The 24,901-nt window shown below is 35.1% G+C and overlaps 1 protein-coding gene across 5 annotated transcripts in view; it reads right to left on the bottom strand.

The window, feature by feature from the left end:
- Positions 1 to 296: 296 nt before the first annotated feature.
- SUZ12 (SUZ12 polycomb repressive complex 2 subunit) overlaps positions 297 to 24,901 on the bottom strand; it is a 45,900-nt gene continuing 21,295 nt past the window's right edge. For all 5 annotated transcript variants that reach the window (XM_077852104.1, XM_077852103.1, XM_077852106.1 and 2 more), the window contains 10 exons: positions 22,653 to 22,884; positions 21,624 to 21,717; positions 15,971 to 16,076; positions 11,745 to 11,922; positions 8,831 to 8,922; positions 8,472 to 8,615; positions 7,254 to 7,411; positions 6,663 to 6,861; positions 5,561 to 5,640; positions 297 to 2,675 (listed from right to left, as the gene is read on the bottom strand). In XM_077852104.1, coding sequence (XP_077708230.1) covers positions 2,330 to 2,675; positions 5,561 to 5,640; positions 6,663 to 6,861; positions 7,254 to 7,411; positions 8,472 to 8,615; positions 8,831 to 8,922; positions 11,745 to 11,922; positions 15,971 to 16,076; positions 21,624 to 21,717; positions 22,653 to 22,884 — 1,629 coding nt within the window. In that variant the 3' untranslated portion in view covers positions 297 to 2,329. The remainder of the gene's footprint in view (positions 2,676 to 5,560; positions 5,641 to 6,662; positions 6,862 to 7,253; positions 7,412 to 8,471; positions 8,616 to 8,830; positions 8,923 to 11,744; positions 11,923 to 15,970; positions 16,077 to 21,623; positions 21,718 to 22,652; positions 22,885 to 24,901) is intronic.

Raw genomic sequence — 24,901 nt, 5'->3', positions numbered from 1 at the left:
CCAAGATAAAATCTTTTTCATTAAAAAGAAAAGAAAAAAATCCACAACCAAAGATGGATAGCTGTTAGGTTAACATTGACATTACTCTGAACTATAAAAATGGTTAAGTATTACCATAAATAACATGGCAGTTGAACTGATGTTACTAGAACTGAAAGTAGGATTTTTGCATTGATTTTTTAATTTCTTATTAACTCTGACCAATGGGTGTGCTTTTTCTGGATCCTTACTATCCTAGCCAAATTAAAATTTTAGTACACACATTAACAATGCATAATAATAAAAACCAAAACCAAAACAGAATACAGCTTTTATATTATTGAACTTTATGTACAAAATCATTTGATTTCAAATAAACATTTAATGTAAAAACAAACGTTCTTTTAAACTGAATTTTTTTTTTACATCTACTGTACCATTCAAATGCTTTATCATCTTACATGATTTCTTCAAAATCTCTTATCAAGGGTACATATAGAAAAGCATTTTTTTATAAATAGAAACAAAGGGATTTTTTCAGCTTTTATTATAAGATGACATAAAAAGTTTACTCAACAGAAGTAATTTCATTACTATTTGGGGGAGGGAATCACCAACTTTTTGTGCAAACAATGCTAGCCTTCTTTTAAGCATTAAGAGCATAACTGCTTAAGAAATGACATAAGCAATAATTCTACACCTACATCTCCCCTAAAATAATCTATTTTTTTTTTTTTTACATATGTGCACAGCTTTAGCAAATTAAAGCCCGAGAGAAATGCTCAAGATTCACTATCCAGAGGCATGATCAGAGTTTACTGTAACTCATCATTTAGAGAGCTTACCAATCAAGGAGTCTGTAATGAAAGCTGCAGTTTCCCTCTTTCCTATTTTTCTTAACACAAAAATCAATGACTAAGAACTTAATACTGGATGACAAATCACATCCACACTATTAGTTAAATAGCCTCACAGTTAAACACATCTTAAAAGACCAATCAAATCAGTATTTACATTTTATAAATTTCTGAAGACACCATTAGAAAGCTTATATATCCCTTCATTAAACAAAATAGGGAACTGCATCTGATGGTGGTGGAATGAAATTAAAAAATTAAAAATACCTGTATTTACAGCAGCATTGATCCTTTATAAATAAAGAATATGAAAATGCAATTATCTTTAAGGATAATAAAAAATTGAGGTGATGTTACTCAACCACAGTGCTTGGAGTTGGAATAAAAATCTATTGGTGCTTGTCAATGTGCCAGTAGTGAAACCACTTTCTGTTGGAGAAAATCCAACTGCAAATATGTGCATAAAACACATATATCACAGGGCAAAATTGCTCACAACAATTCAAGTCAGCTTATCTGTATTGGATATTCTAATCATGAAATACATTACAAAGACATCCTTGCAAGAAAAAAAAGTTACAACATTTTCTGGTTCATTTTTATAAAATATTTCCTTCCTCAAAAGTGGCATCTTAAAAATCCCAAACTCATTCTTCCCTTGGTTTATAATGAAAAGATGTGGACAGCTGAAATTTCAATGTGATTACCATACTGAAAAAGGAAAAAAACCCAAAAAACAAACAAACAAACAAAAACCACCCCAAAACAGCAAATGTTCAAGTTTAAAACAATATACTGGGTGAGCAATGCAGTAAAAGTATCCACATAAAAACAAAATGGTCAGTAACCTTGTAAGCCAACATGACATTTCACTGTCAACAATATGAAAAACTGACATTTTCTCAAACAGGCATAAGATGAAGAAGTGCTATTTTAAAATTGTAAATGAACCTTTGTAAAGAATTTAATGTTGTAATTTCTCATTCCAAATTGATAAATGATTTCAAACTCAAGGATCAAGGTTTGATTGCAAATAATAATGCAACATAATTTCAAAATATCTTCAATTTCTAAAAAAGGAATCACACTCCAATTTTCCCTCCCCAAGAAAAGGTTCACAATTACAAAGTAGAAAAATGGCCAGTCACAAATGCAAAAAACATTATAATTTAAATATATGAAATAATTCCTAGTTCAATTCAATATATTTCATAAGACAATTGCTGAAGTTAAAAATACTTTCTTTGAAGTATTGCTTTTCATGCTCAGAGTGTGTTGTAATGACATCAATGAAATGGACATACAAATAATGCTGCATGATGAAGTGAAGTCGAGCCCTGACACAAATACCCTTGTTGAAATCATTTACTTCATCTAACAGTGCCTGTTTGAAACCTATGATTACAAACAAAAACAAAACTTTTCCTAGAGGCTGAATTCCCTAGAACGCAATTTCAGTGTTTGTCCATAACATGGGGTTGGGTTTTTTCTTTTCAGAGTTTTTGTTTTTTGCTCTGTTTTGAAACCCCTGAGACACCATCTGCTTCCAAAGCTTTCTCTTTTGAGTTAATTTCACTAAATCCATTTGCTGTCCCATTTTGTTCTTCAGTCACTTCTTCATTTGCAGGGGAAGCAGATTCTCCTTTTTCTAATTTTTGTTGCATTTCACGGAGCTTGGTAACAGCTTTATCTATTGACATTATGCTAATAAGATTAAAGTCATGCATGCTGACTAGATGAAGCATGAAGTTTCGACATAAATTCTTCTTAATTATTTTCTGTCCATAGTTTTCTACAAACAGCATACAGGCATGATTCATTTGATTGTCAGCAATAAACCTATTTAATAAAAATAACACAAACATCAATAGTGATATAAAGCATCATGTCAAATACAACATGGTACTATGATAGACCAGTAAGTGATGATTTAACAATTAGTAAAACTAGTGAATCTGAAATTCCATCCATGACTTGAATGGACTTACCATTTAAAAAACTTAAAGATATTAACAAAAAAAAAGATTTTATTTGAGAGAGAGAGAGAGAGAGCTTGAGGGAGAGAACAAGCAGCGGGGAGGGGCAGAGGCAGAAGGAGAAGGAGAAGCAGACTCTATGCTGACCAGGGAGCCCAATGTGGGATTTGATCCCAGGATGTTGGGGATCATGACCTGAGCCGAAGGTAGACACTCAACTGATTAAGCCACCCAGGCACCTCTAAAGAGATTTAACCAGAACTTAAACAGATGTCATTTCTGTTTGTCCTAATGAAATGGCATATAGCCGTATTAAAAATACAGAGCATTTTCTCCTGCCAGCACCACTCTCATTAACTCTCTACACACACACTTTAGTCTGACATATTTTCCTATTTCAGAAGCAGTGTTCTTTGCATTTTCAGTTCACGGAAAGCCTTTAAAGAAACGAAGATGCCACGTTTGTGACAATATGGATGGATCTTAAAAGCATTATACAAATAAATCTAACAGAAGGATACTAAGTCTCACTTATATGCAGAATCTGAAAACAGGTGACTTGGTTGGAGTGTGCGACTCTTGATCTCTGGGTCATGAGTTTGAGCCCTATGCTGGGTGTAGAGATTACTTAAAAAAAATAAAAACAATAACAAAACTCATAGAAAAAGAGAATTTGTGGGTACCAGAGGCAGAAAGTGGGGAAAGGGGAGATTGGAGGAAGGTGTTCTAAAGGTACAAACTTCCAGTTATAAGATAAATAAGTACTAGGGATATAATGGACAGAAAACATGAGGATAATAGCTAACACTGTTCTGTATGATATACAGGAAAGTTGTAAAGAAAGTAAATACTAAGAGTTCTCAATGAAAGGAGAAAATAAGTCTTTTCTTTATTCTTTTTATTTTATCTGTATGAGAAAATGTGAGCTAGGGCAGCCCAAGTGGCACAGCGGTTTGGCGCCGCCTGCAGCCTGGGGCGTGATCCTGGAGACACGGGATCGAGTCCCACATTGGGCTACCTGCATGGAGCCTGCTTCTCCCTCTGCCTGTGTCTCTGTCTCTCTCTGTGTTGCACATGGGTAAATAAATAAATAAATAAAAAAAAAAGAAAATGTTAGCTGAATCTATTGTAATCATTTCACACAATGGATGTAAATCAAACCATCATATGGCATGCCTTAAACTTACACAGTGATGTGTGATGTATGCCAATGATTTTTCAATGAAACAGAAAAAAAAGCTACATTAAAAAAAAATTGAAGATGTCACAACAAATGTGGTACAGTGTGGTTGTGTTGCTAGAAATCAAGTATAGTGTACCTACAATGAATAAAAGTTGAAAAAATCAAATTAAACCAAACAGAATGGCTGCTCAGTTACCTACTGAAACTGAGAGTCCAATAAAGTCTTTAAGGCCTGCCTACAGATATTTTCAAATTCAAAGTTTACCCAACTACCTGCCACTTTATGCTAGTAGTATATCATGAACCCAAAATAATTGTTATGCTAACAGAGTTAGATTAAGGAATGAAAATGGAACTCAATAAATAATAGTAGGACTAAAATTCCATCTAAAGCTGACATATCAGGACAAAAGAAAAAACAGACTTAACCTGAGCTTCCACATACATACATACTCAGTTAACTGAGTTTTAACGACTACACCAGGGTCAGGCAAACATTTTCTGTGAAAGGCTAGATAAGTAACCATTTTAGGCTTTGCAGACCATATACGATCTGTGGTCTTCCTTTTTTCCCTGCCGATCCCCTAAAAATGTGAAGACTATTCTTAGCTTGAGGCAGTATACAAAAAAAGGCGATGGCCCATGCACCTCAGATGGGTTGGAAATTATGCACCAAGAATTGGTACATACTCCCTAAGAGTAAAGAAACAAAAGTGCTTCTTACCATTTATTTTATTCATTTATTTCATTATAAATGAAAAAAACCTTGGCTGCTTGCACTACAAAAGAAAGCCTTAAATGAATATCTAATAATAAGGTATAGAAGAAAAATCTGTGTATTGACAGGCAAATAGTTTACACAGGGAAGGAGGCAGATCTGTAGGAAAAACAATGTTTTGGAAGGTAGATAGCCACAATGGCACAAGAACTTGCTCTACCATGACCTCTGTGCAACAGTAGTAAGAAATCAGAAGGCACTTATTATATTTTATTCTCCAGAATTATACAATTTTCAAAAATTGTGGTAAAGTGCGATAAAAGTAATTTTCAGGATTTCCAGGCATGAAGCAAGGGACATATTTGTCTAATCTTTGGCAATAAAAGAAATCAAAATTAGGTAATTAAAAAAAGGGTTAGGTTATTTTTTAAAATTTCATTTTTCCTATTAAAAATGGAAACTATTGTTAGAGCTGACACCTTTTTTCTTTCTCTTTTTTTACTTTTTTTCTTTATGCAGTTACAATACTCTGGATTAGGGTAATATTTACAGCACACTGTATCTAAGCTAATGGAATTTTATTTTATTATTATTTTTTAGGGGTGGGAGAAGGAGAATCTTAAGCAAGCTTCACACTGAGTGCAGAGCCCCACAACTGGGCTCAGTATCATTATCCTGAGATGATGACCTAAACTGAAATCAAGAGTTGGACACTTAACCGACTGAGCCACCCAGGCAGCCCTAAGCCAATGAAATTTTAAGTAAGATTCAAACATAGATTTATAGAATGTGAAGTGGCAACAAGAGCATAAAGGAAATGGAGTATTTAAATTTAGAAATACCCTACCCATGTTTCATGACATGGAGATTCCACAGTTTCATCACTTCTTTCTCTCCTTCATTAACATCAGAAAACTCCTCAATTTGCTTAAAAAAAAAAAAAAACACAAAAAACTATTAGTATAGAATAAACAAAATTGGTATTTCTAAGAAAATTATCAGAATGTCAAAAACAGAATTTTTGTAAATAACAATATTACAACTTATTTATACAACAAAGTGGCAAAATCAAACAACTTTTATTTATTATTATTATTATTTTTTAAGATTTTATTTATTTATGCATGAGAGACAGGCAGAGGGAGAAGCAGGCCCCAAGCAGGGAGCCTAACATGGGACTCAATCCAGGGTCTCCAGGATCACTCTCTGGGCTGAAGGTGGCACTAAACCACTGAGCCACCAGGGCTGCCCTCAAACGACTTTTAAACAGTAATTTTCTTTTTATTTTTTTAAGATTTTAATTATTTGGGCAGCCCGGGTGCCTCAGTGGTTTAGCGCTACCTTCAGCCCTGGGCCTGATCCTGGAGACCCGGGATCGAGTCCCACATTGGGCTCCCTGCATAGAGCCTGCTTCTCCCTCTGCCTGTGTCTCTGCCTCTCTCTCTCTGTCTCTCATGAATAAAAATAATAATAATAATAATAAAAGATTTTAGTTATTTACTTGACACAGAGAGAGAGAGTACAAGCAAGAGGATTTGGGGAGAGAAAAGCAAGCTCCCTGCCAAGCAGGGAGCCTGATGAAAGGCCCAATCCCAGGACCCCAAGATTAGGACAAAGGCAGACATTTAACCGACTGAGATACCTAGGTGCCCCTTAAGTAGTAATCTTAAAGGGAATCTCTAAGTTATGAAGTAGTTACCTACTTCCAAAAAAACAAAAAACATGATATAAAATCACAAGAAGAAAATCTTTATGTCCTTCCGCTGTTTAAATGACACAACTACAAACATTGTGGATTCCTGAATTGCTTCATTTAGAACAGGCTCCTTTACACTAAGTCAAGAGTTTAATTTGTATTAAACTAATTGTTTTTTAATTGTTTTTAAACATGAATCACTTCATTTTAAGATTCTAAAATCACAGTCAATGGTGATAATAGTAATACTCACTGTAATGGTTTTTTCTCTTAGCCATTCAGGATCTTTTTCATCTTCACTATCTACTTCCATTTCTTGTGGACGGAGAGGTAAACAAGTATCACTATGGAAATATAGACGATTGTGTCCACTACTGTATGTTCGCTGCTGTTCTACTTCTCCATCTTCAGATTCAAGAAATTCAGACATGCTTGCTTTTGTTCGTTTTGGTCTGATGAAAAGAAAGGCTGATGTAACATTAAGTGACAGGGATAGGGTTCTTTTTCACACCTCTCAGAGTATATTCCTCTTCTGGCACAGGTTCCTACCTAGGCATGCACACAGTAACTTCCACTGGGAGAATTCTTTAATCCTTCTAGCCACTGTAGCAGTGGTGACATTAATATTTAAAACATGAAAAAGTTCTAAAGAAGAACTGAGAAAATCACTACAGAGACTGCGGAGGGTTATAAAGCAGTATACCATCCCAGACAGTTAGCTAAATAATAATTTGAAGTAATGATTCCCACCCTAAACAGCTCTGTCTAGCCCTCCTTTGTGCCTCCAGCATCATCAATAAAAGTCAGATAATAGGTTTTTTTTTTCTATGACCTTTTAACCTACCTGCACACAAGAATGTGTGTAATAGGTGTTCTTTTTACTGGTCCATTACGACTAAAAGCAAATCCAGGTTGGCGATGAATATCCTGAGGATTTCCTGCATAGGAGCCATCATAACACTCATTGATAGAAACATCTATCCTAGCACCTTTTGGATGATACTGCAACAAAAATGGCAAGATGCTTAGAATAAGGAAATATTAATTATCCCTACCCTAAATACCTATCACTCTAATTAATTAATTAAAAAGTATTTGTGGCTCTTAATGTTTTGAAAACTAAAATAAGCCACACACACTGGAATGGTGAAAGGGAAGTTAGAATAAGATCTGGAGTCAAGAATATTTGTGTTAAAATCCTGGCTATGGGGGATCCCTGGGTGGCGCAGCGGTTTGGCGCCTGCCTTTGGCCCAGGGCGCGATCCTGGAGACCCGGGATCAAATCCCACGTCGGGCTCCCGGTGCATGGAGCCTGCTTCTCCCTCTGCCTGTGTCTCTGCCTCTCTCTCTCTCTCTCTATCATAAATAAATAAAAATTAAAAAAAATAAATAAATAAAATAAAATAAAATCCTGGCTATGACATTTATTGGCTTGGTGACTTTATACAAATTATTCTTGTTTTGAGTAAGAAGAAACTACTACTTAATTCAAAGAGCTGGCGTGAGGATTATGTAAGTCAGTACAGGTGCACTATGCAAATATGTGTAAAATATATCACTATAATTCATGCATTTAGCATTCTATCAAATGCAAATAGCAATCTATCAAATGCAAAGATTTTGGCATTTTGTGCAGAAGCACAGTTTGTTATTTTTAAATTCCAGTATAGTTAACATACAGAAATTCCAGTATAGTTAACATACAGTACTGTATTAGTTTCAGGTGTACAACACAGTGATTCAACACTTCTATACATTACTTGGTGCTCATCATAGTAAGCGTACTCTTAACATAGGGTTTTTTTTTTAGATTTTTTTTTTTTTTAAACATTTTATTTATTTGAGAGCTAGAGACAGAGAGCAAGAGTGAGGGGAAGGGGCAGAGGGGGAGTGAAAAGCAGACTCCCCACTGAGCAAGGAAACCAACTTGGGGCTCAGTCTCATAACCTTGAGCCAAAGGCAGATGCTTAACTAACTGAGCCACCCAGGCGTCCCAAGAAGCAGTTTCTGAAATTCAGATTGTCATATATTATTAGTAAGAAAAATAAGAAAGGTTACTCACAACATAATTGAAGATAAATCTGCTGTGGCAGAGTTTAAGATGCTTGAGTAAACTATAAAGTTTGCGGCAGTTCAGAGTACACCACGGGCAATGTAGGTCATCTCTTGCTTCAGTTTGCTGTCTTGTATTGTTGTTATAAAGGAACTTTAACAAAAAACAGAAAACAGCAAATATCCAATTTAAACATCTCAAGATATTTTATTTCAGTATCACCTTTAGAAATAGTTAAAACAATTTAAAAAGAGAAAACCAAATTAGAGACATTCTTTTCATTTAAATATGCCAAAGTATTTCAGATGCAACATGCAATAACAAAGGTATTTCATGATTACTTAAAAAAGTAAGGCCAGCTATATTACCTGATAAAATATTCTTAATTTTTGCCGGTTTTCATTTGAAGTATCTTTTTCTTTTCTTGTTTGCAGGTCTGTATTCAAGGATTCTTTAACAGCTGAAAATATATACTTTTATATTTAATGCACATACCTGCTTATAAAAAGTGAAATAATTTATCTTATAAAACTAATTAAACATTAAAGCTTTTAAAGAATTCTATTTATGGTACTTAACACAATTTTTTAAATTTAAATTTTTAAAGATTTATTTATTTGAGAGAGAAAATCAGAGAGCACGGGCACACATGTGCCACAAGTTGGAGGGGGAGAGAATCCAAAGCAGACTTCACATTCATTGCGGAGCCCTATGCAGGTCTCAGTCTCATGACTCTAATCATGACCAGAGCTCAAACCAAGAGTCAGACACTTCACTGACTGAGCCACCCAGGTGCCCTACTTAACACAATTTTTGTTCTCATCCTCAAGTCATTAAGGTCTTACTGGCAGGAGCCATGTTTTCTTTTTAAGAAACCATCTCTGGGCAGTCCGGGTGGCTCAGCGGTTTAGCACTGCCTTCAGCCCAGGGTGTGATCCTGGGGTCCTGGGATCGAGTCCCACATTGGGCTCCCTGCATGAGCCTGCTTCTTCCTCTGCCTCTCTCTCTCTGTGTCTCTCATAAATAAATAAATAAAATCTTAAAAAATAATGATTGTATTAGTATCACTCCAAATCCAAAAGATGGCTATTAATAATTTTGGTATATTTCATTACAGACTTAAAAATAAAATGTTTATATTTTCCCTGACATAAGTAACCATTTCATATGTACAGTTTTGTATGAAATTTCTTTCTCAGTTTCAAAACACTTACCTATTTGGCCACAGAGTATTTTAAGAAGTACCCAGACCACAATTTACTTGGGAATCTTTGCCCATTTTTTTTTTTTTTAAAGATTTTATTTATTTATTCACGAGAGACACAGAGAGGCAGAAACACAGGCAGAGGGAGAAGCAGGCTCCTTGAGGGGAACCCGATGTGGAACTTGATCCTGGGACTGTGGGATCATGCCCTGAGCTGAAGGCAGCTGCTTAACCACGGAGGCACTCAGGTGTGCCTCTGATCATTTCTTAAGTCTCTTTGACATAACAGAAAATTGCACACAATGAATGGACATGAGTGGTCAATGTCAAAGACAGTTGTCTTTTTTTTTAAGGATTTTATTTATTTATGAGAGAGAGAGAGAGAGAGAGAGACAGACAGAGGGGAAGAGACACAGGCAGAGGAAGAAGCAGGTTCCATGCAGGAAGCACAATGTAGGGCTCAATCCTGGGACTCTGGGATCATGCCCTGAGCCAAAGGCAGATGCTCAACCGCTGAGCCACCCAGGAATCCCTCTTTTAAAAACAAAATTTTATTTATTTATTCATGAAAGAGAGAGACAGAGAGGCAGAGACACAGGCAGAGGGAGAAGCAGGCTCCATGCAGGGAGCCCAATGTGGGACTTGATCCCAGGACACTAGGCTAATCCCTGAGCCAAAGGTAGACGCCCAACTGCTAAGCCACCCATGCATCCGGAAATCAGTTTTCTCACTAAAATATGGTGAAGCTTATTAAACACATACGTATTACACCCCCAACAACTAGGGCCCCTTGGAATATGTGCTCAGGGAAGAGAGTGTGAAAACAATAAATATGACTACTTTCATTAAAAACAAATAGGGGAGCCTGGGAGGCTCAGGTCATGATCTCAGGGCCCTGGGATCAAGCCCCAAGTCAGGCTCCCTGCTCAGCAGAGTCTGCTTCTCTCTTTCTGCCCCTCCCCTCATGCATGCTAACACTCACTCTATCTCTCCCTATCTGTCTCTCAAATAAATAAAATCTTTAAAGCAGTGGCACCCCAGAGGCAATGAGTACACTCAGCACCCACATCTTGGGTGTTTTTTGTATTTTTTTTTTTAAGATTTTATTTATTTATTCATGAGAGACACAGAGAGAGAGGCAGAGACACAGGCAAAGGGAGAAGCAGGCTCCTTGAGGGGAGCCCGATGTGGGACTTGATCCTGGGACTGCGGGATCACACCCTGAGCCAAAGGCAGACACTCAACCGCTGACCCACCCAGGCCAAGACAGTGGTCTTAAACTTTGTCTTCTTTAAATAGAGTTGGATAAAAACATACAGATGCTCTCACTTGAAGGCAGTGTTCTTATGAGGCAGATACAACATGACAAACAACACTACAGCTCACCTGGGCCTTAACTCAGCAGAATTATCTCCATTTATAAGTGTTTTTCCTCTAAAAATTTACTGCAAAATTTAACCTGGTAAAATTCAAGTTATGATGATACTTTTCTAGCCCTAAAACTGTAAAAAAACACTCTGAAATACTTAATTCAGTTCTAAAACATATACAAATCTTTATATGAATTATAAAAAAGCATACAGTTCTAAAACTCTTTATATATCTGCAGTTCCAAAATCTAAAAAGGTATGAAAACCAACTGTTTTTCTCATGAGCTTAAGAGAAATTTGGTGGAAAAAAACTTGTCCTAAATTGACATGAAGCTATCTATAGACTTCATTTGGAGGGGTTATATAACACATGACACGTAACATACTATATATATACACTATGCATTTCATCATGGTTTTAAAGTTAAAAAAATTCCCAGACACATCTGCACAAAACATAAAGAACTGCTTATATTTCCCTAAGAATAATTATTAGAACAAAAGGAAAACAAATGAATCTGAAGCCAAGTCCTAATTCTGCAAAGCACTACTATTATTATTATCATAAAGTTTGTTTATTTTTTTGGTAGCCTCTACACCCAATGTGGGACTCAAACTCACAATCTCAAGATCAAGAGTCTCATGCTCTTTCAACTGAGCCAGCTGGTGCCCCTGCAAAGCATTATTTTGATAGCAATGTTTTCTTACCTATAGTCTGAGTAGGTTTAACTGAACCAGGCTTGTTTTCTTGATGAAGACTCTCTGAATTTCTAGTGGCGAGAGGCTTGGCAATAGGAGCTGTAGATTTATCATTGGTCTCTCCTGTCCAACGAAGAGTGAACTGCAATGTAGGTCCCTGAGAAAATGTTTCAAATGGAGGCAGCCTCTAAAAAAGAAAACATGAAAAGAGTGAAGGTTTCACATAATGAATTGAAAGAAATTACAGAACAAAAGAAACCTCCTGATATCTATTATGATAAATTAAGGTGGATTTGAAAGCCTACAATGCCTACAGATATGGCCAGGGAAGGAAAGCACATATATGGGCTCAAGACAGACTGAAGTACTGGAGAGCTCAGGTTGCCTAAAGTGGCAGACACTTAACAGCAGGGATTAATTGTCGCCATGTGCAAACAGTGCCAGCATAGCCAGATTTTCAGAATTTTTTTCAAAAGAAGTCAGGAATCCAAGTTCACATGGGAGACCTTCCTATTCTTACATGTTGGTAATCAATGAGAAATGGTTTTAAAAAGAAAAAAAAAAAAAAAAAAAAAAAAAAAAAAACCTGTGGTAACCAAAGCCTGCCAGTTAGATGACTACTTTGTTTTTGTAAATTGAACACTAAGAGCAATTAGTAATTTTCCCTGACTTCTTCAGCTTCAATGACAACTTCCCCTGTTCTTCCTGTTTGGGTTCTGGGACTCAGCTATTTTGGCTTTCCACCTCAACCTCTAATCACTTATGATAAGACTCTACTCATGGTCTCCTTAATTCCTAGCTAACATTTAGCCATCTACCCTAATTGGTCACCTATCCATGGATGTACCTTATTAGGCTGATGATTCCAAATTGATCCTCCATTCTTTTATACCTAAGCTATAAAACTTTTTTTTTTTCTTAAGCTTTAAAACTTTGTACCTCAACTACCTCTTGGACATTGCCACTTGAGTGACATTAATGTTGCCTTGAACTAAAATATGTTTAGACATGAATCTATTTTCTTTCCTTCCGAGGTATAATTAATTTTGTTCATATTATCATTCCTATTATTGACTCTAACCTAAAAACTTCAGAATTACATCTGGCCCCTATTTTTCTATTTGTTTCTCTTATATAATCACTAAGTATAGATAAGGTAGACTCTACTACCTTATTACTAAAGTATCTCAGCAGCTCTCCTCCTTCTATTTTTACTTCTCAATTCATACAGAATAAATCTTCAATAATCCAATAATCTTCTGAAAGTCTGCATTCATGCTATTCCACAGAAACCTGTTTATTTTACTGCCATACAAGCCTAAATTCCTACAACTTTATTACAAATCATTCTTTTTAAACTATAATTTTGGACAGGGATGAAATAAAAGTGTGTTTTTATAAATTAGTTTTGAAAAAAATACAATGCATAAAGATACATGTACTAGTATATTTACATTTGTGAAAATGTAAAAAAATTAATATAATTGAATTATCCATTAAAATAGCATTAGTTACTTAGTAAATTATGGGACATTTATTTAGAAGAATACCACAAAGCTTCTTAAAAAAAATCTAAATGCTCTAACTTTAAAAGGATATCCATTTCATATTCCTTCAATTTCTTGGGAAAAACCAGTAACTCACATTATAGAATACTTATTTTCTTGTGAATAAAAACTTAAACTTTAGGGCAGCCCGGGTGGCTCAGTGGTTTATTTTTTTTATTTATTTATTTTTTTTAAATTTTTTTTTAAATTTTTATTTATTTATGATAGTCACAGAGAGAGAAAGAGAGAGAGGCAGAGACATAGGCAGAGGGAGAAGCAGGCTCCATGCACCGGGAGCCCGATGTGGGACTCGATCCCGGGTCTCCAGGATCGCACCCTGGGCCAAAGGCGGGCGCCAAACCGCTGCGCCACCCAGGGATCCCTGGCTCAGCGGTTTAGTGCTGCCTTCAGCCCAGAGCGTGATCCTGGAGTCTCGGGATCAAGTCCCATGTCAGGCTCCCTGCATGGAACCTGCTTCTCCCTCTGCCTGTGACTCTGCCTCTCTCTCTCTCTCTCTCTCTGTCTCTCTCATGAATAAATAAAATCTTTAAAAAACAACAGCAAAAAACAAAAACAAAAACAAAAACCAAAACCAAAAACCAAAAAAAAAAAAAAAAAACCACACACACCTTAAACTTTAAATAAGAAATTTAAGGCCAGACCGGGTGGCTCATCAGTTTGGTGCTGCCTTCAGCCCAGGGCCTGATCCTGGGGACCTAGGATCGTGTCCCATGTCGGGCTCCCCGAAGGGAGCCTGCTTCTCCCTCTGCCTGTGTCTCTGCCTCTCTCTCTCTATGTCTCTCATGAATAAATAAATAAAATCTTAAAAAAAAAAAATTTAAAACAATGAACACCCGCATGAAATTCAAACACTATTGATAAGTATATAAAAAAATAAATTTAAAATTCCACCACCTAGAGGAAACCACCATTAATTTTAGAAAAGTAGAAATATGTATATTATTAAAGTAAAACTAATTGTTTTAGTTTTTTTTACTAATTTATTTTACTAAAAACTAAATACCATGGAAATCTTCGTGTCAAAGTATTATTCTTTTTTAAAGACTATTGTTTTAGATTTAAGGTATTTCTGGTTTCTCACTATTTTTGACAAGACCTGTTACCCACATCTTTTCAGTTACTACACCTCATGACAATACTGAGGAAATGGTCTTAACTGCTAATGCCTATACACACAATTTAAAATGTCATCCATGTTGCCAGTCTGCCCTCCAGTAAGGCTGTCCCCAGTTATTCTCACATTGAAGCATTACGTGAGACTATGTATCCTCACATCTCCAACTAGAAACTGCCAAACTTTTTGTCAAACCAGTAAAGTACTATCTTTGATTTTGTTTACACATCTTTGAATACTAATAAGGTTGAATATCTTTTTAAAAGCTTGCTAGTAATCTACAATTATTGCCTCAAGAATTGTCTGATTGCTCTTTAACCATTTTTCTAATTAGATTATTTTTCTTGTTGGTTTATAAAACGATACATTGTATTAGCTTTTTGTATGTTAATTTTTCCCCAGCTTATCATTTGCTTTTAATGTTTAGATTTTTGTAGTGGAGAAATGACTCACTTTCGTAAGTTATCTTACACTTTCTTGTTTTGCATTATACTTATAAGGGCTTTCTGCACACTAAGATTATATTAATATTCACCTACATTTTTTTCTGAAGTTATGTAATGTTAATATTTACATTTCATGTATGAGTCTTTTGGGATTTATAAGGTCTAAGTTTATTTCCAGATGGCTAGAGACCAGTTCTTTCACAATGAATAAGAAGTCTTTCCCACACAGATCTAATACCAATTTTATCACAGACTAAAATCCAAATGTACATGAAACTATTTTAAAAACAATGCTTCCTCTATTCCTATGTTTATTATACCATACAATTTAAGTTCTATTTATCTTTACAGTATTGTTTACTGTTAAGTAAACATTCTTAGAAAACTTCTACAATATTCTTTACTATTAATTACATACTATTATATGCCTACATGAATTTGAGACTAATTTTAAGGCTTAAAAAACTCCTAGGATTTTGCTTGTGATGGCACATATCTGGAAATAAATGACATCATGATTCTGTTGAGTCGGCCTACCTAAGACAAGAAATGTATTTATTCTTTACCAAGTCTCTTTAAAAAGTTACTTTAATTATGATTCATCCAACTTCTGAAGATTTCTTGACAAATGTATTACTAGTCATTGCATGTTGCCTGCTATTACCATCAAGAGGATTTAGTTTGTTGTTGTTTTTTAATTCAAGTTAGTTAATACATAGTGTAGTACTGGTTTCAGGTACAATAGTAGTTAACATTTATTGAGCACTTATTTTATGCCAGGCACGGTGGTAAGCATATTTCATTATTTCATTTAATCCATCAATTCTATGCCTCGTTTTCCAGATGAGAAAACTGACACACAAAAGCTTAAAAAACTTGCCAGAATGCCACATAGCTAGGAGTGGAGATTTGAACCTGGCAGTCTGGATCCAAGGACAGTGCTTTCCATTGAATACTCTGACTAGGTAATTTTTACTTGTGTATTTCAAAGTATATAAACAAAGGACTCTTTTACTTCCAACATAAATTTGCATTTGGGAAAGAAAACATCAATCAAAAATGGGAGTTCATGACTATAACGTGCTCCACCTTCTAAGCAGTCCATACCTTCCCATCAAGAATAGTCTCCCATGTTGCTCTTTTCTTGCTTATTGGACATTCTTCCATTTCCTGCATGGCTACTTCATATTCCCCATCTAAAAGCTGTAAGCGCCTGTTAGACAAACACATACACTTTAAAGTAACCTGTGTATTACTGTAAGTACATTAAATTCTACATCTTTAGATTTATACTAAAAAGCAGTTAATTAAATTTATAAACTAGCTTACATACCCAACAGAATTTTGAAATATACCTACTCTCCATTCCTGACAAAAGCAATTTTAATGATCTGCACTAAGAACTATTATTACTAAAGAATTATTTCATTATTGTAGATACTCAGATGTAATTTATCATACTAAAGTATAATAGATGCCTAAATCCTCAAAACTTGGTAAATTTTATTTTTTTTTTAATTTTTTTTATTTTTTTAAAACTTGGTAAATTTTAAACATTAAGTATAAAGCACAAGTGTAAGCTTTATACTTTAAAAAAAAATGGGATAAAAAGTGTTCGAATACTTGGCTTAGGTAACCACAAAGAATTATGCCTCTGTCATTTCTAACTATTGAAAACACTTGAACTAGAATTCTTGAGTTTCATTCATGACCAGTAAACTTGATGATTATGATTCTGGTAATAAGATCCCAGGGGCACCTGGCACATATAGGTGCTCAATAAACATTTCATGGATGAATAAATGAATGAAATACCAGTTGAATCAAAGAATTATGCCCATACTCACGAATATAGTTTTTTTTTTCACAATATAGTTTTAATGTATGTGTACATATATGTGTGTTTACATACAGCTTATTATTTTTTTCATTCCTTTAAATACTGGTAACACTACTACCCTAAACACCATTCTTCAACCATGCTCAACAATTAATTGTATGTTGCAAGAATCTGGCTTCTCTCCATCAGTCTTGGAACAGTTCTGTTTGGTGATAACAGCTCACATTTATTGAGTGCTTACTATGTGCCAGGCATTATTTGAAAGACTTCACTTTTCATTTAATCTTTCCAACCGATGAAATAGAGTATTCTACTTTTCAGAAGAAGAAACTGAGGCAGAGAGATTAAGCAGCTTGCCTTAAGATGACATAGTAAATAGTGCTAGCAACTGAATCTGGGTAGTATGTCTCTGAGTCTGATTGTAACACCAAATGATTTTGAGACTTAAGAATTTTTGTCTCTATGCTGTGCACCTTGAATTTATTCTACTTCAACAGTACAGCAGTAAAGCTATTCAACTTAACATTTTAAAAAGCTATTTTTATGTATTTGTATAGGTAATAACACATCCATATATTTCTAAGCTGAAACGATGCTTCCCTCATGCATTTACATGGCTACGTAATATACTATTTTACAGTCGAACATTTGATAGCTACAATCCAATTTACTCTCCTACCTGTAATGCATGAGGAGGCCCTTTTTTCCCCACAGCCTCATCAACAGTGCTTTATCAGTTTTTTGATCTCTGCCAAACTGGTAAGTGAAAAAATGACATCTCAGTGTACTTTTAAATGTTTTAGATGTCTTATCTTTTAAATGTTTAAAAATCACATATATTTTCCTTTTTTGTAACCATTTTTATCTCTTGCTCATTCTTCTATTGGGCTGTGGTAGTTTTCTTAATGAGGATGATCTTATTATATTAAAGAAATGAGACATCAATCTATAGTATGAATTGAAGTTAGTTCTCCCTTGTCATTTTATTTTTTACTTAGCTTATGAGGACTTCCATTGTTTTCAGAATACGTTTTTAATTTTGCTCATTTTTTTCATACTTTTTCTATATGGCATTTGAATTGTGGTCATTCTTTAAGGAGACTTTAACTTCTTTGAGATTATAAAAAGAACTTTTTACACATCTAACTCCTCAGATCTTGGGTTGTAAATACTTTTCCTCCATTAAAAGGAATCAAGCTAGGAACACCTCACTGGCTCAGTCAGAAGAGCATGTGACTCTTGATTGTGGGGTTGTGAGTTCAAGCCCCATGCTGGGTGTAGAGATTACTTAAAAAAATAAATCCACACTAGGTATAGAGCCTACCTTAAAAAAAAAAAAAAAGATGGGGGTTGAGGGGCTGTGGTGCCTGGGTAGTTCAGTTAGGCATCTGACTGTTGGTTTTGGCTCAGGTCGTGATTTCAGAGTTCAGAGATCAAGCCCAACCCCCATGTCAGGGACCACATTGAACAAAGCCTGCTTGAGATTCTCTCTCCCCCTCCCCCTTTGGCTCTTCCCTCAATGCACTCACATGCTCTCAAGTAAGTAAAATCTTAGTAGAAAAAAAAAAAAAAAGAAAAAAAGAAATCAAGACTAAAAGAAATGGCCAATTCTAGAGCAGAAGTAGGAGAGAGAGAATGTAAGCCTGGAATATCTTACTATTCAGAAAATAAGGAAAAACAAACAAAAAGTAAATAAAAGTAAAAAAAAAAGACATAAAGGACCCTGTTTAGAGGGGCATCTCCTGATTAAATTTGGAACAATTTGAACATTAAAATGAGTAACAACATGAGCAGATTAAAGAAAAATGGATAAAAATGGAATTTGTTACTGATTAAGAAAAAATACTAATTAAATTACTGATAAATAAGTGGAGGAAAGGAATGCTCTTCTAATATACAGAAAAAAATGTCAATAAAAATAGAAGAAATGATAGAATGTTAACATTCTGGCAATTGCCATACGAATAATTTTTTCAAGCAAGAGTCACTGATGGATGCTAAACTACCGGGTGAAATGTTGTTGGGGAGAAAATGGACCCAGTTGAAACTGAGATTACCACAGAGATTATGTATTAAAGGGAAAAGATACTGTTATAATAGAGAAATATGACCACCACCTTAACCAAGTAAGTGATCAAACCCAATTTTACCTGTGTCTGTGATGTACACAAAGAACACATCACCCTTCAGTGTATCCTGCCCAAAATATTTAACCTAAATCTACTCCTTAACTAAGAGACATTTTGTAAAACTATAGTCCTGTACTTTTAAAAAGTGCCACAAATAACAAAAAGAGAAAGATACACACTCATACATACAAAAACAAACAAGTGGTTGCCAGAGGAGAGTGTGGGGGGTTAAACATAATAGATGAAAGAGGGGTATATGTGGATGGCTCAGTCAATTTAACAGTCTGCCTTCGGCTCAGGTCATGACCCTAGGGTACTGGGATGGAGCCCCGGGTCAGGATCCCTGCTCAACGGAGAGCCTACTTCTCCCTCTCCCTCTGTGCTCTCCCTCCTTGTGCTCTCACACGCTCTGTGTCAAATAAATAAATAAAATCCTAAAAAAAAAAAAAAAAAAAGCCCAAAACAACAACAAAAAAAACACCACAGGTGAAGGGTATTAAGAGGTAAAAACTTATAAAATAAATAAATCACAGGGGTGAGAAGTACAAACATTGAGAACATAGTCAATAATATTGTAATAAGTTTCTATGGTGACTACACTTATCCTGGTAAGCAATGCACAACATATGGAATGTTTGAAATTACAATGTTGTACACCTGAAAGTAATATTGTGTCAACTATACTTCAATGTAAAAAAAAATAAAGGCAATATATGAATTAACAACAATAAAAAGCGTCACAAAAGGTAGAGAGAAATAAAAGAATGGAGAACTATCCCAATTTTGGAGAACTGAAGAAGACTGAATAGATAGGGCGACTTGCTACAGATCATAACCTTTGGGGTGGGGTGGAGAGGAGCATCTGTAAGGGGCATTACTGTGGTCAACCGGGGATAGTCTTTGTTGCATTACGTTCAAGTTCGTGAGTATGACAGGTGTATTGTGGTTATGAAGGAAATTCCTAGTTTTTAGGAGATACATACTGAAGTGTTTAGGAGGAATGAAGTAGACCGTCACAATGAAACAGTTAAGCACAAAAATAAAATACACACAAATAAAGCAAATGTGGTAAAATGTTAATGACTGATGAATCTAGGTGAAGGGCATGTGGGTATCAATGATCTATACTGTTTGACTTTTTCATAGTTTAGAAATTTTCAAAATCATTGGAGAAAAATTCTACTACGGTTTCTTCTTGGCACATTTATTCATTAATTAGAAACCAATATTTTATAGGTATAAGGAATATGCTAATACATGTAAGGTAGAAAGAATTTTAAAAAGAACACAACACGCAGATCCCTGGGTGGCTCAGCGGTTTAGTGCCTGCCTTCAGCCAGGGGCGTGGTCTTGGAGTCCCACCTCAGACTCTCTACATGGAGCCTGCTTCTCCCTCTGCCTATGTCTCTCATGAATGAATAAATAAAAATCTTAAAAAAAAAAAAAAAAAAAGAACACAACACTCCCCCTCATGCTGCCTAAAATAGAACACTGATGAACACAATGAAGCTCACTGTGTCACATCCTAGTTGCTTCTCCCATAGACATTAACTACAATCTCCTAGAACATGTCTCCGTTGTTCTCCATTTAAACCTCTGTCCTGGGGCGCCTGGGTGGCTCAGGTGGTTAAGCATCTGCCTTTGGTTCAGGTCATGATCCCAGGGTCCTGATATCAAGCCCCGCATCAGCTCCCTGCTCAGAGGGGAGTCTGCTTCTCCCTCTCCCTCTGCCTATCCCCTCAAAACCTTGTTCATGCTTGCTCTGTCACTCTCTCAAATAAATAAATTTAATTTAAAAATCTTAAAAAAATAAATAAATCTCTGACCTATAAATTTCTGACTTTAAAAGACACTATACTGGTTCAATATTAAGTCATATATTCTAACAGTAATGTTAAAGGATTTATTCTAAGACAATACAGCAATACGTAGCCAGAATTTATGGCATTATTCCTAACCATCTTTGCTTTCCTATTAAAAGCCTTGTAACTTTATCTAGTAGCTAATAAGCAACATCTCATACTTTTTAAAAAGTAGGAGGAATGTACTAATTGCTTTACTTGCCTCTTTCTCCTATACCTATCAATGAACTGTGTTAACTACCAGCAAGTAGCCTGAAACAAGAACTCATGGCACATTACAGGATCCATTCTCTGATCTCCTCAAAAAAGAATGCTGCCTTTGCCTCCTAGACCTTTTACTGTCACTAAGATGCTTCACTCCCAGTGAAACCTAGGATGTGGGAGAGATGAGAACAAATTCAGGTGTTCTTTGCTCCTCTGTGACGACACAGATTTCTACCTTAATTTTATAATACATAACCTCAAGATTTGCACAGGGCCCACTTCATTCAGGTCTCTTTGAAATACTATCTTCTCCTAGACCTTTCTATACAACAACCATTTGTTCTCTTTATTTTTCTTCAGAGCATTCACCAATGAGTGACATTAGTTGATACAATTTTCGGATGGTGGTCTGTTTCTTCCACTAGAAATTAAGCTCCATGAAGGCAGGGATCTTGTTGCCTTATCATTGCCTAGAACAGTGTCTGACAGAGAGTAGACACTGAGAAAATACATGCCTAATAAACAATCTTAACTGAGCCATTCAAATAGCAACTCATCTATGTTTATTGCTTTCTATGTGACAGAAGAATTCAGTATTTACAAACTTGTTTTTTTCATTTTAAAGCATAAAAAGAAACAAAGGCAAAGAGGTATCACCACTATATTACACATCAGAACAAAAACATTTCTAGAATGTTATGGGAACCTCACTTGTCCAACATTACCTGTTTTTATCAAATACTGTCATTTGTGCAACAAATGTCTTTTCCCCATCTTCACGATTTCGTTTTCTTCTAGCTGGAAGTTCTTCATTGACATCTGAATTTCACAAACATTTCTCATCAGTCAAATATTCAGACAAAAAGGTCTTATTTATGACATGGTCTCTTATCCCAAATTAGGTACAAAATACAATTAAGTTGTGATACAATGTCCAGACTTACACTCTTCAATTTTATGTTTTATCATAAGTGTATGTCCTTACTAGGCAAAGAAGAAAAAAACAATCCATATTTATAGTTACTTTTCTAGAACTTCAATGGATACTTCAAGGCTCAAACGTTATTTCCACCACGTGCCTCTCCACTGAATTTCACATATAACTCTATTATACTACTCATCATTTTTCTTTAATTATTTATATTTATCTCTACACTCTAGGTCGGCTTTGTGAGCTTCTGGAGGATAGGACTGGATGTATTAATGATCTTTGTATTCCTAGCACTTATATGCTAGTTGAATGATTATGTCAAAGGTCGATTCAGAACTGCTGGGAAGAGAGAGGGATAGATATATGACATGTAAATATAATAAAATCTTAATTACTGAATCTAAGTGGTAGGGTAGACAGATGTTCACTATATAAAACTCTTCTGACAGCCATATACACACAAATTTTTTCACAATAAATGTTGTGTGTGTGTGGAAATGAATTCATTGTTTTGCTGAGAGACTAATTTGAAATACTAGTCTTCTCCATCCAGTGTTCAAGATATTTTTTTTACCACATGAAATAGGTTTCATCATGTAACAATGAGAAATTTACAGATTAAATACTTAGTACAGCACAACAGCCAACTGTTTAAGATTCAGAGTAATCTACCCTAAAATTAATTAACTCATCAGACTTTAAAGGATTTGCAAATAAAGGTCATTTCATGACTTCAGAATGCATGCAATTTACCTCTAGCTCTGCACCAATTTCTTCCTTAGAAAAGCAAAATTTAAAATAAAACTATTAAAATAAAAATTACCAATATTTTCATTGGTTTCTCCATTAATCATTCCATTAAACTCTCTTCTTCCCGGACGAGTCACTCTAAATAGCAATGAGTAAGACTTCACCATATGGCTGTTACTAGGTTCAAATTCATTACTGGAAACTGCAAGGGACGGGAAATTTCCAGGTTTTGTTTGATTGAGATCAGGATTCAAAGGCACCTGCTTTTTACCTGTAGGAACTTGCCTTATTGGACAACTTACATCCTGCAAGGCAAAGATTACGAAATTATATTTGTGCATATGCAATTATTATAAGAATTATAATAAAACTTCTAATCACAGATATAGGAAACATCATTAACCAAATAGTATGCTAAAATCCTAACCATAGGGCAGCCCAGGTGGCTCAGCAGTTTAGCGTCTGCCTTCGACCCAGGGCCTGATCCTGGAGACCTGGGATCAAGTCCCACGTCGGGCTCCCTGCATGGAGCCTGCTTCTCCCTTTGCCTGTGACTCTGCCTCTCTCTCTCTGTGTCTCTCATGAATAAATAAAATCTTTAAAAAATAAAACTTAAAAAAATAAAATAAAATCCTAACTACAGTTCTGAAAGTTGTGACAAAGCAAAAAGAAAATTTGGAATAGCTATATCTCAAATATTAACAATTGAAGATTTCTCCAACATAATGAAAATAATGATACAGTGTATCTAATATTTAGCTGATGGTCCATTTGAAATATTTTAAATTAGAAATATGGAATTAGAAGAAAAAAAAAAAAAAAAAGAAATATGGAATTAACACCAAGCTTAAAATGTTAAGATCATATAAATTAATAATATTTTGCCTTAAATTTTCTATTTTAACAAAATAACTGATAGGACCATTAGAAATGAAAAGCATTATAATAATACTACTATCAATGTTATAAAACGGTAAATCCATATATTTAAATGTTTAATAGAAGCAATTATGTTCATCTTATGAATGTTTTGTAATTACAGAACTGTAGTTATGCTTAAAGAGCTGAAAAACTGGAAGATGTGAAGACCTTTATAACAAATGGTAGCTTCTTTTTGAAAACAGAATACATTCTTATTATCTAAAAAAAAAAATCTACTTTACAAGAGTATAAAACGAGAAATATTTAAAGTTTCCCCCAGTTCCCTTAGGTCCTATACTCCAAAGATGACTAATATTAGCAGCTGGTTGTATATATCCTTCCAAGCAAATGTTTACACCTATTTTTTGAAACACAAAAAGGACATTATAGTTTTATTCACTTATTTTGCCTGCATCTTCAAGAATGTTCACCATCATTGCTTATCATCTGTATGGGGATTGCATGGGAGTCGGGAATGGTATTTCTTAACTTTGAAATTTTAAATATATACTTACGCTGTTGTCTATCATCACCTTAGTCTACTCTATACCAGTGCTCTAAAAGTGCTCAAGCCCTGTGCTACTTTACTATGATTTTGGAAGAACATCAGCAACAGGAACCTCTATACAGGTCATTCCTTTTTTTTTTTTTTTTTAAATATTTTACTTATTTATTCATAAGAAACATAGAAAGGCAGACACATAAGGCAGAAGGAGAAGCAGACTCCCCACTGAGCAGGGAGCCTGACGCAGGACTCAATCCCAGGACCCCGGGATCATGACTTGAGCCAAAGGCAGACACTTAACCAACTGACCCATCCAAGTGCCCCTATACAGGTCATTCCTAATCTTAAAATACCCAAGATCATGAGGCTACTAAAAGTAGATCTGTGGGGTTTAGTGGGTTGGTGAGGAAATTTAACTACCCTAACATGTGTTTCTATGGTGAAATGATTTCACCTTATAAGTAAAAATCTGAGGCAATGTATTAATAGGTCAATGGCTGATAATAATGGCAACAGAATTTCTCTGCCCGAGAGTAATGTTACAAAAGGTAATCCTTTTGGGAAAAACTCTCAGCCCTTATTTACATTTTAATTGGTACAAATTGCTAAAACATAAGCTAAGAGACTGAAGTGACAGGGATGCAACTGAATTTATGTTTTAATATGCTAAAAGATACCTTCTTCCCTTCATCATCAAACTCCTATAGGACAAAGTTTTATGCAGATACCTCAGCCAGTCCAGAAAAAACACGAAGATCTGGGAGGTTGACAAAAAAGACTATCAGTTTTATAATTTCAGCCATCAACATATTTAAAAGCTTTCAAGGTTTGGAGCACTAAGACTATCAGTTTTAAAATTTCAGCCATCAACATATTTAAAAGTTTTCAAGGTTTGG

This window comes from Canis aureus, chromosome 16, assembly GCF_053574225.1.
Source record: "Canis aureus isolate CA01 chromosome 16, VMU_Caureus_v.1.0, whole genome shotgun sequence".
Lineage (NCBI taxonomy): Eukaryota > Metazoa > Chordata > Mammalia > Carnivora > Canidae > Canis > Canis aureus.
The sequence above is the reverse complement of the archived record's forward strand: the minus strand, read 5'-3'. Positions and strand labels throughout refer to the sequence as shown.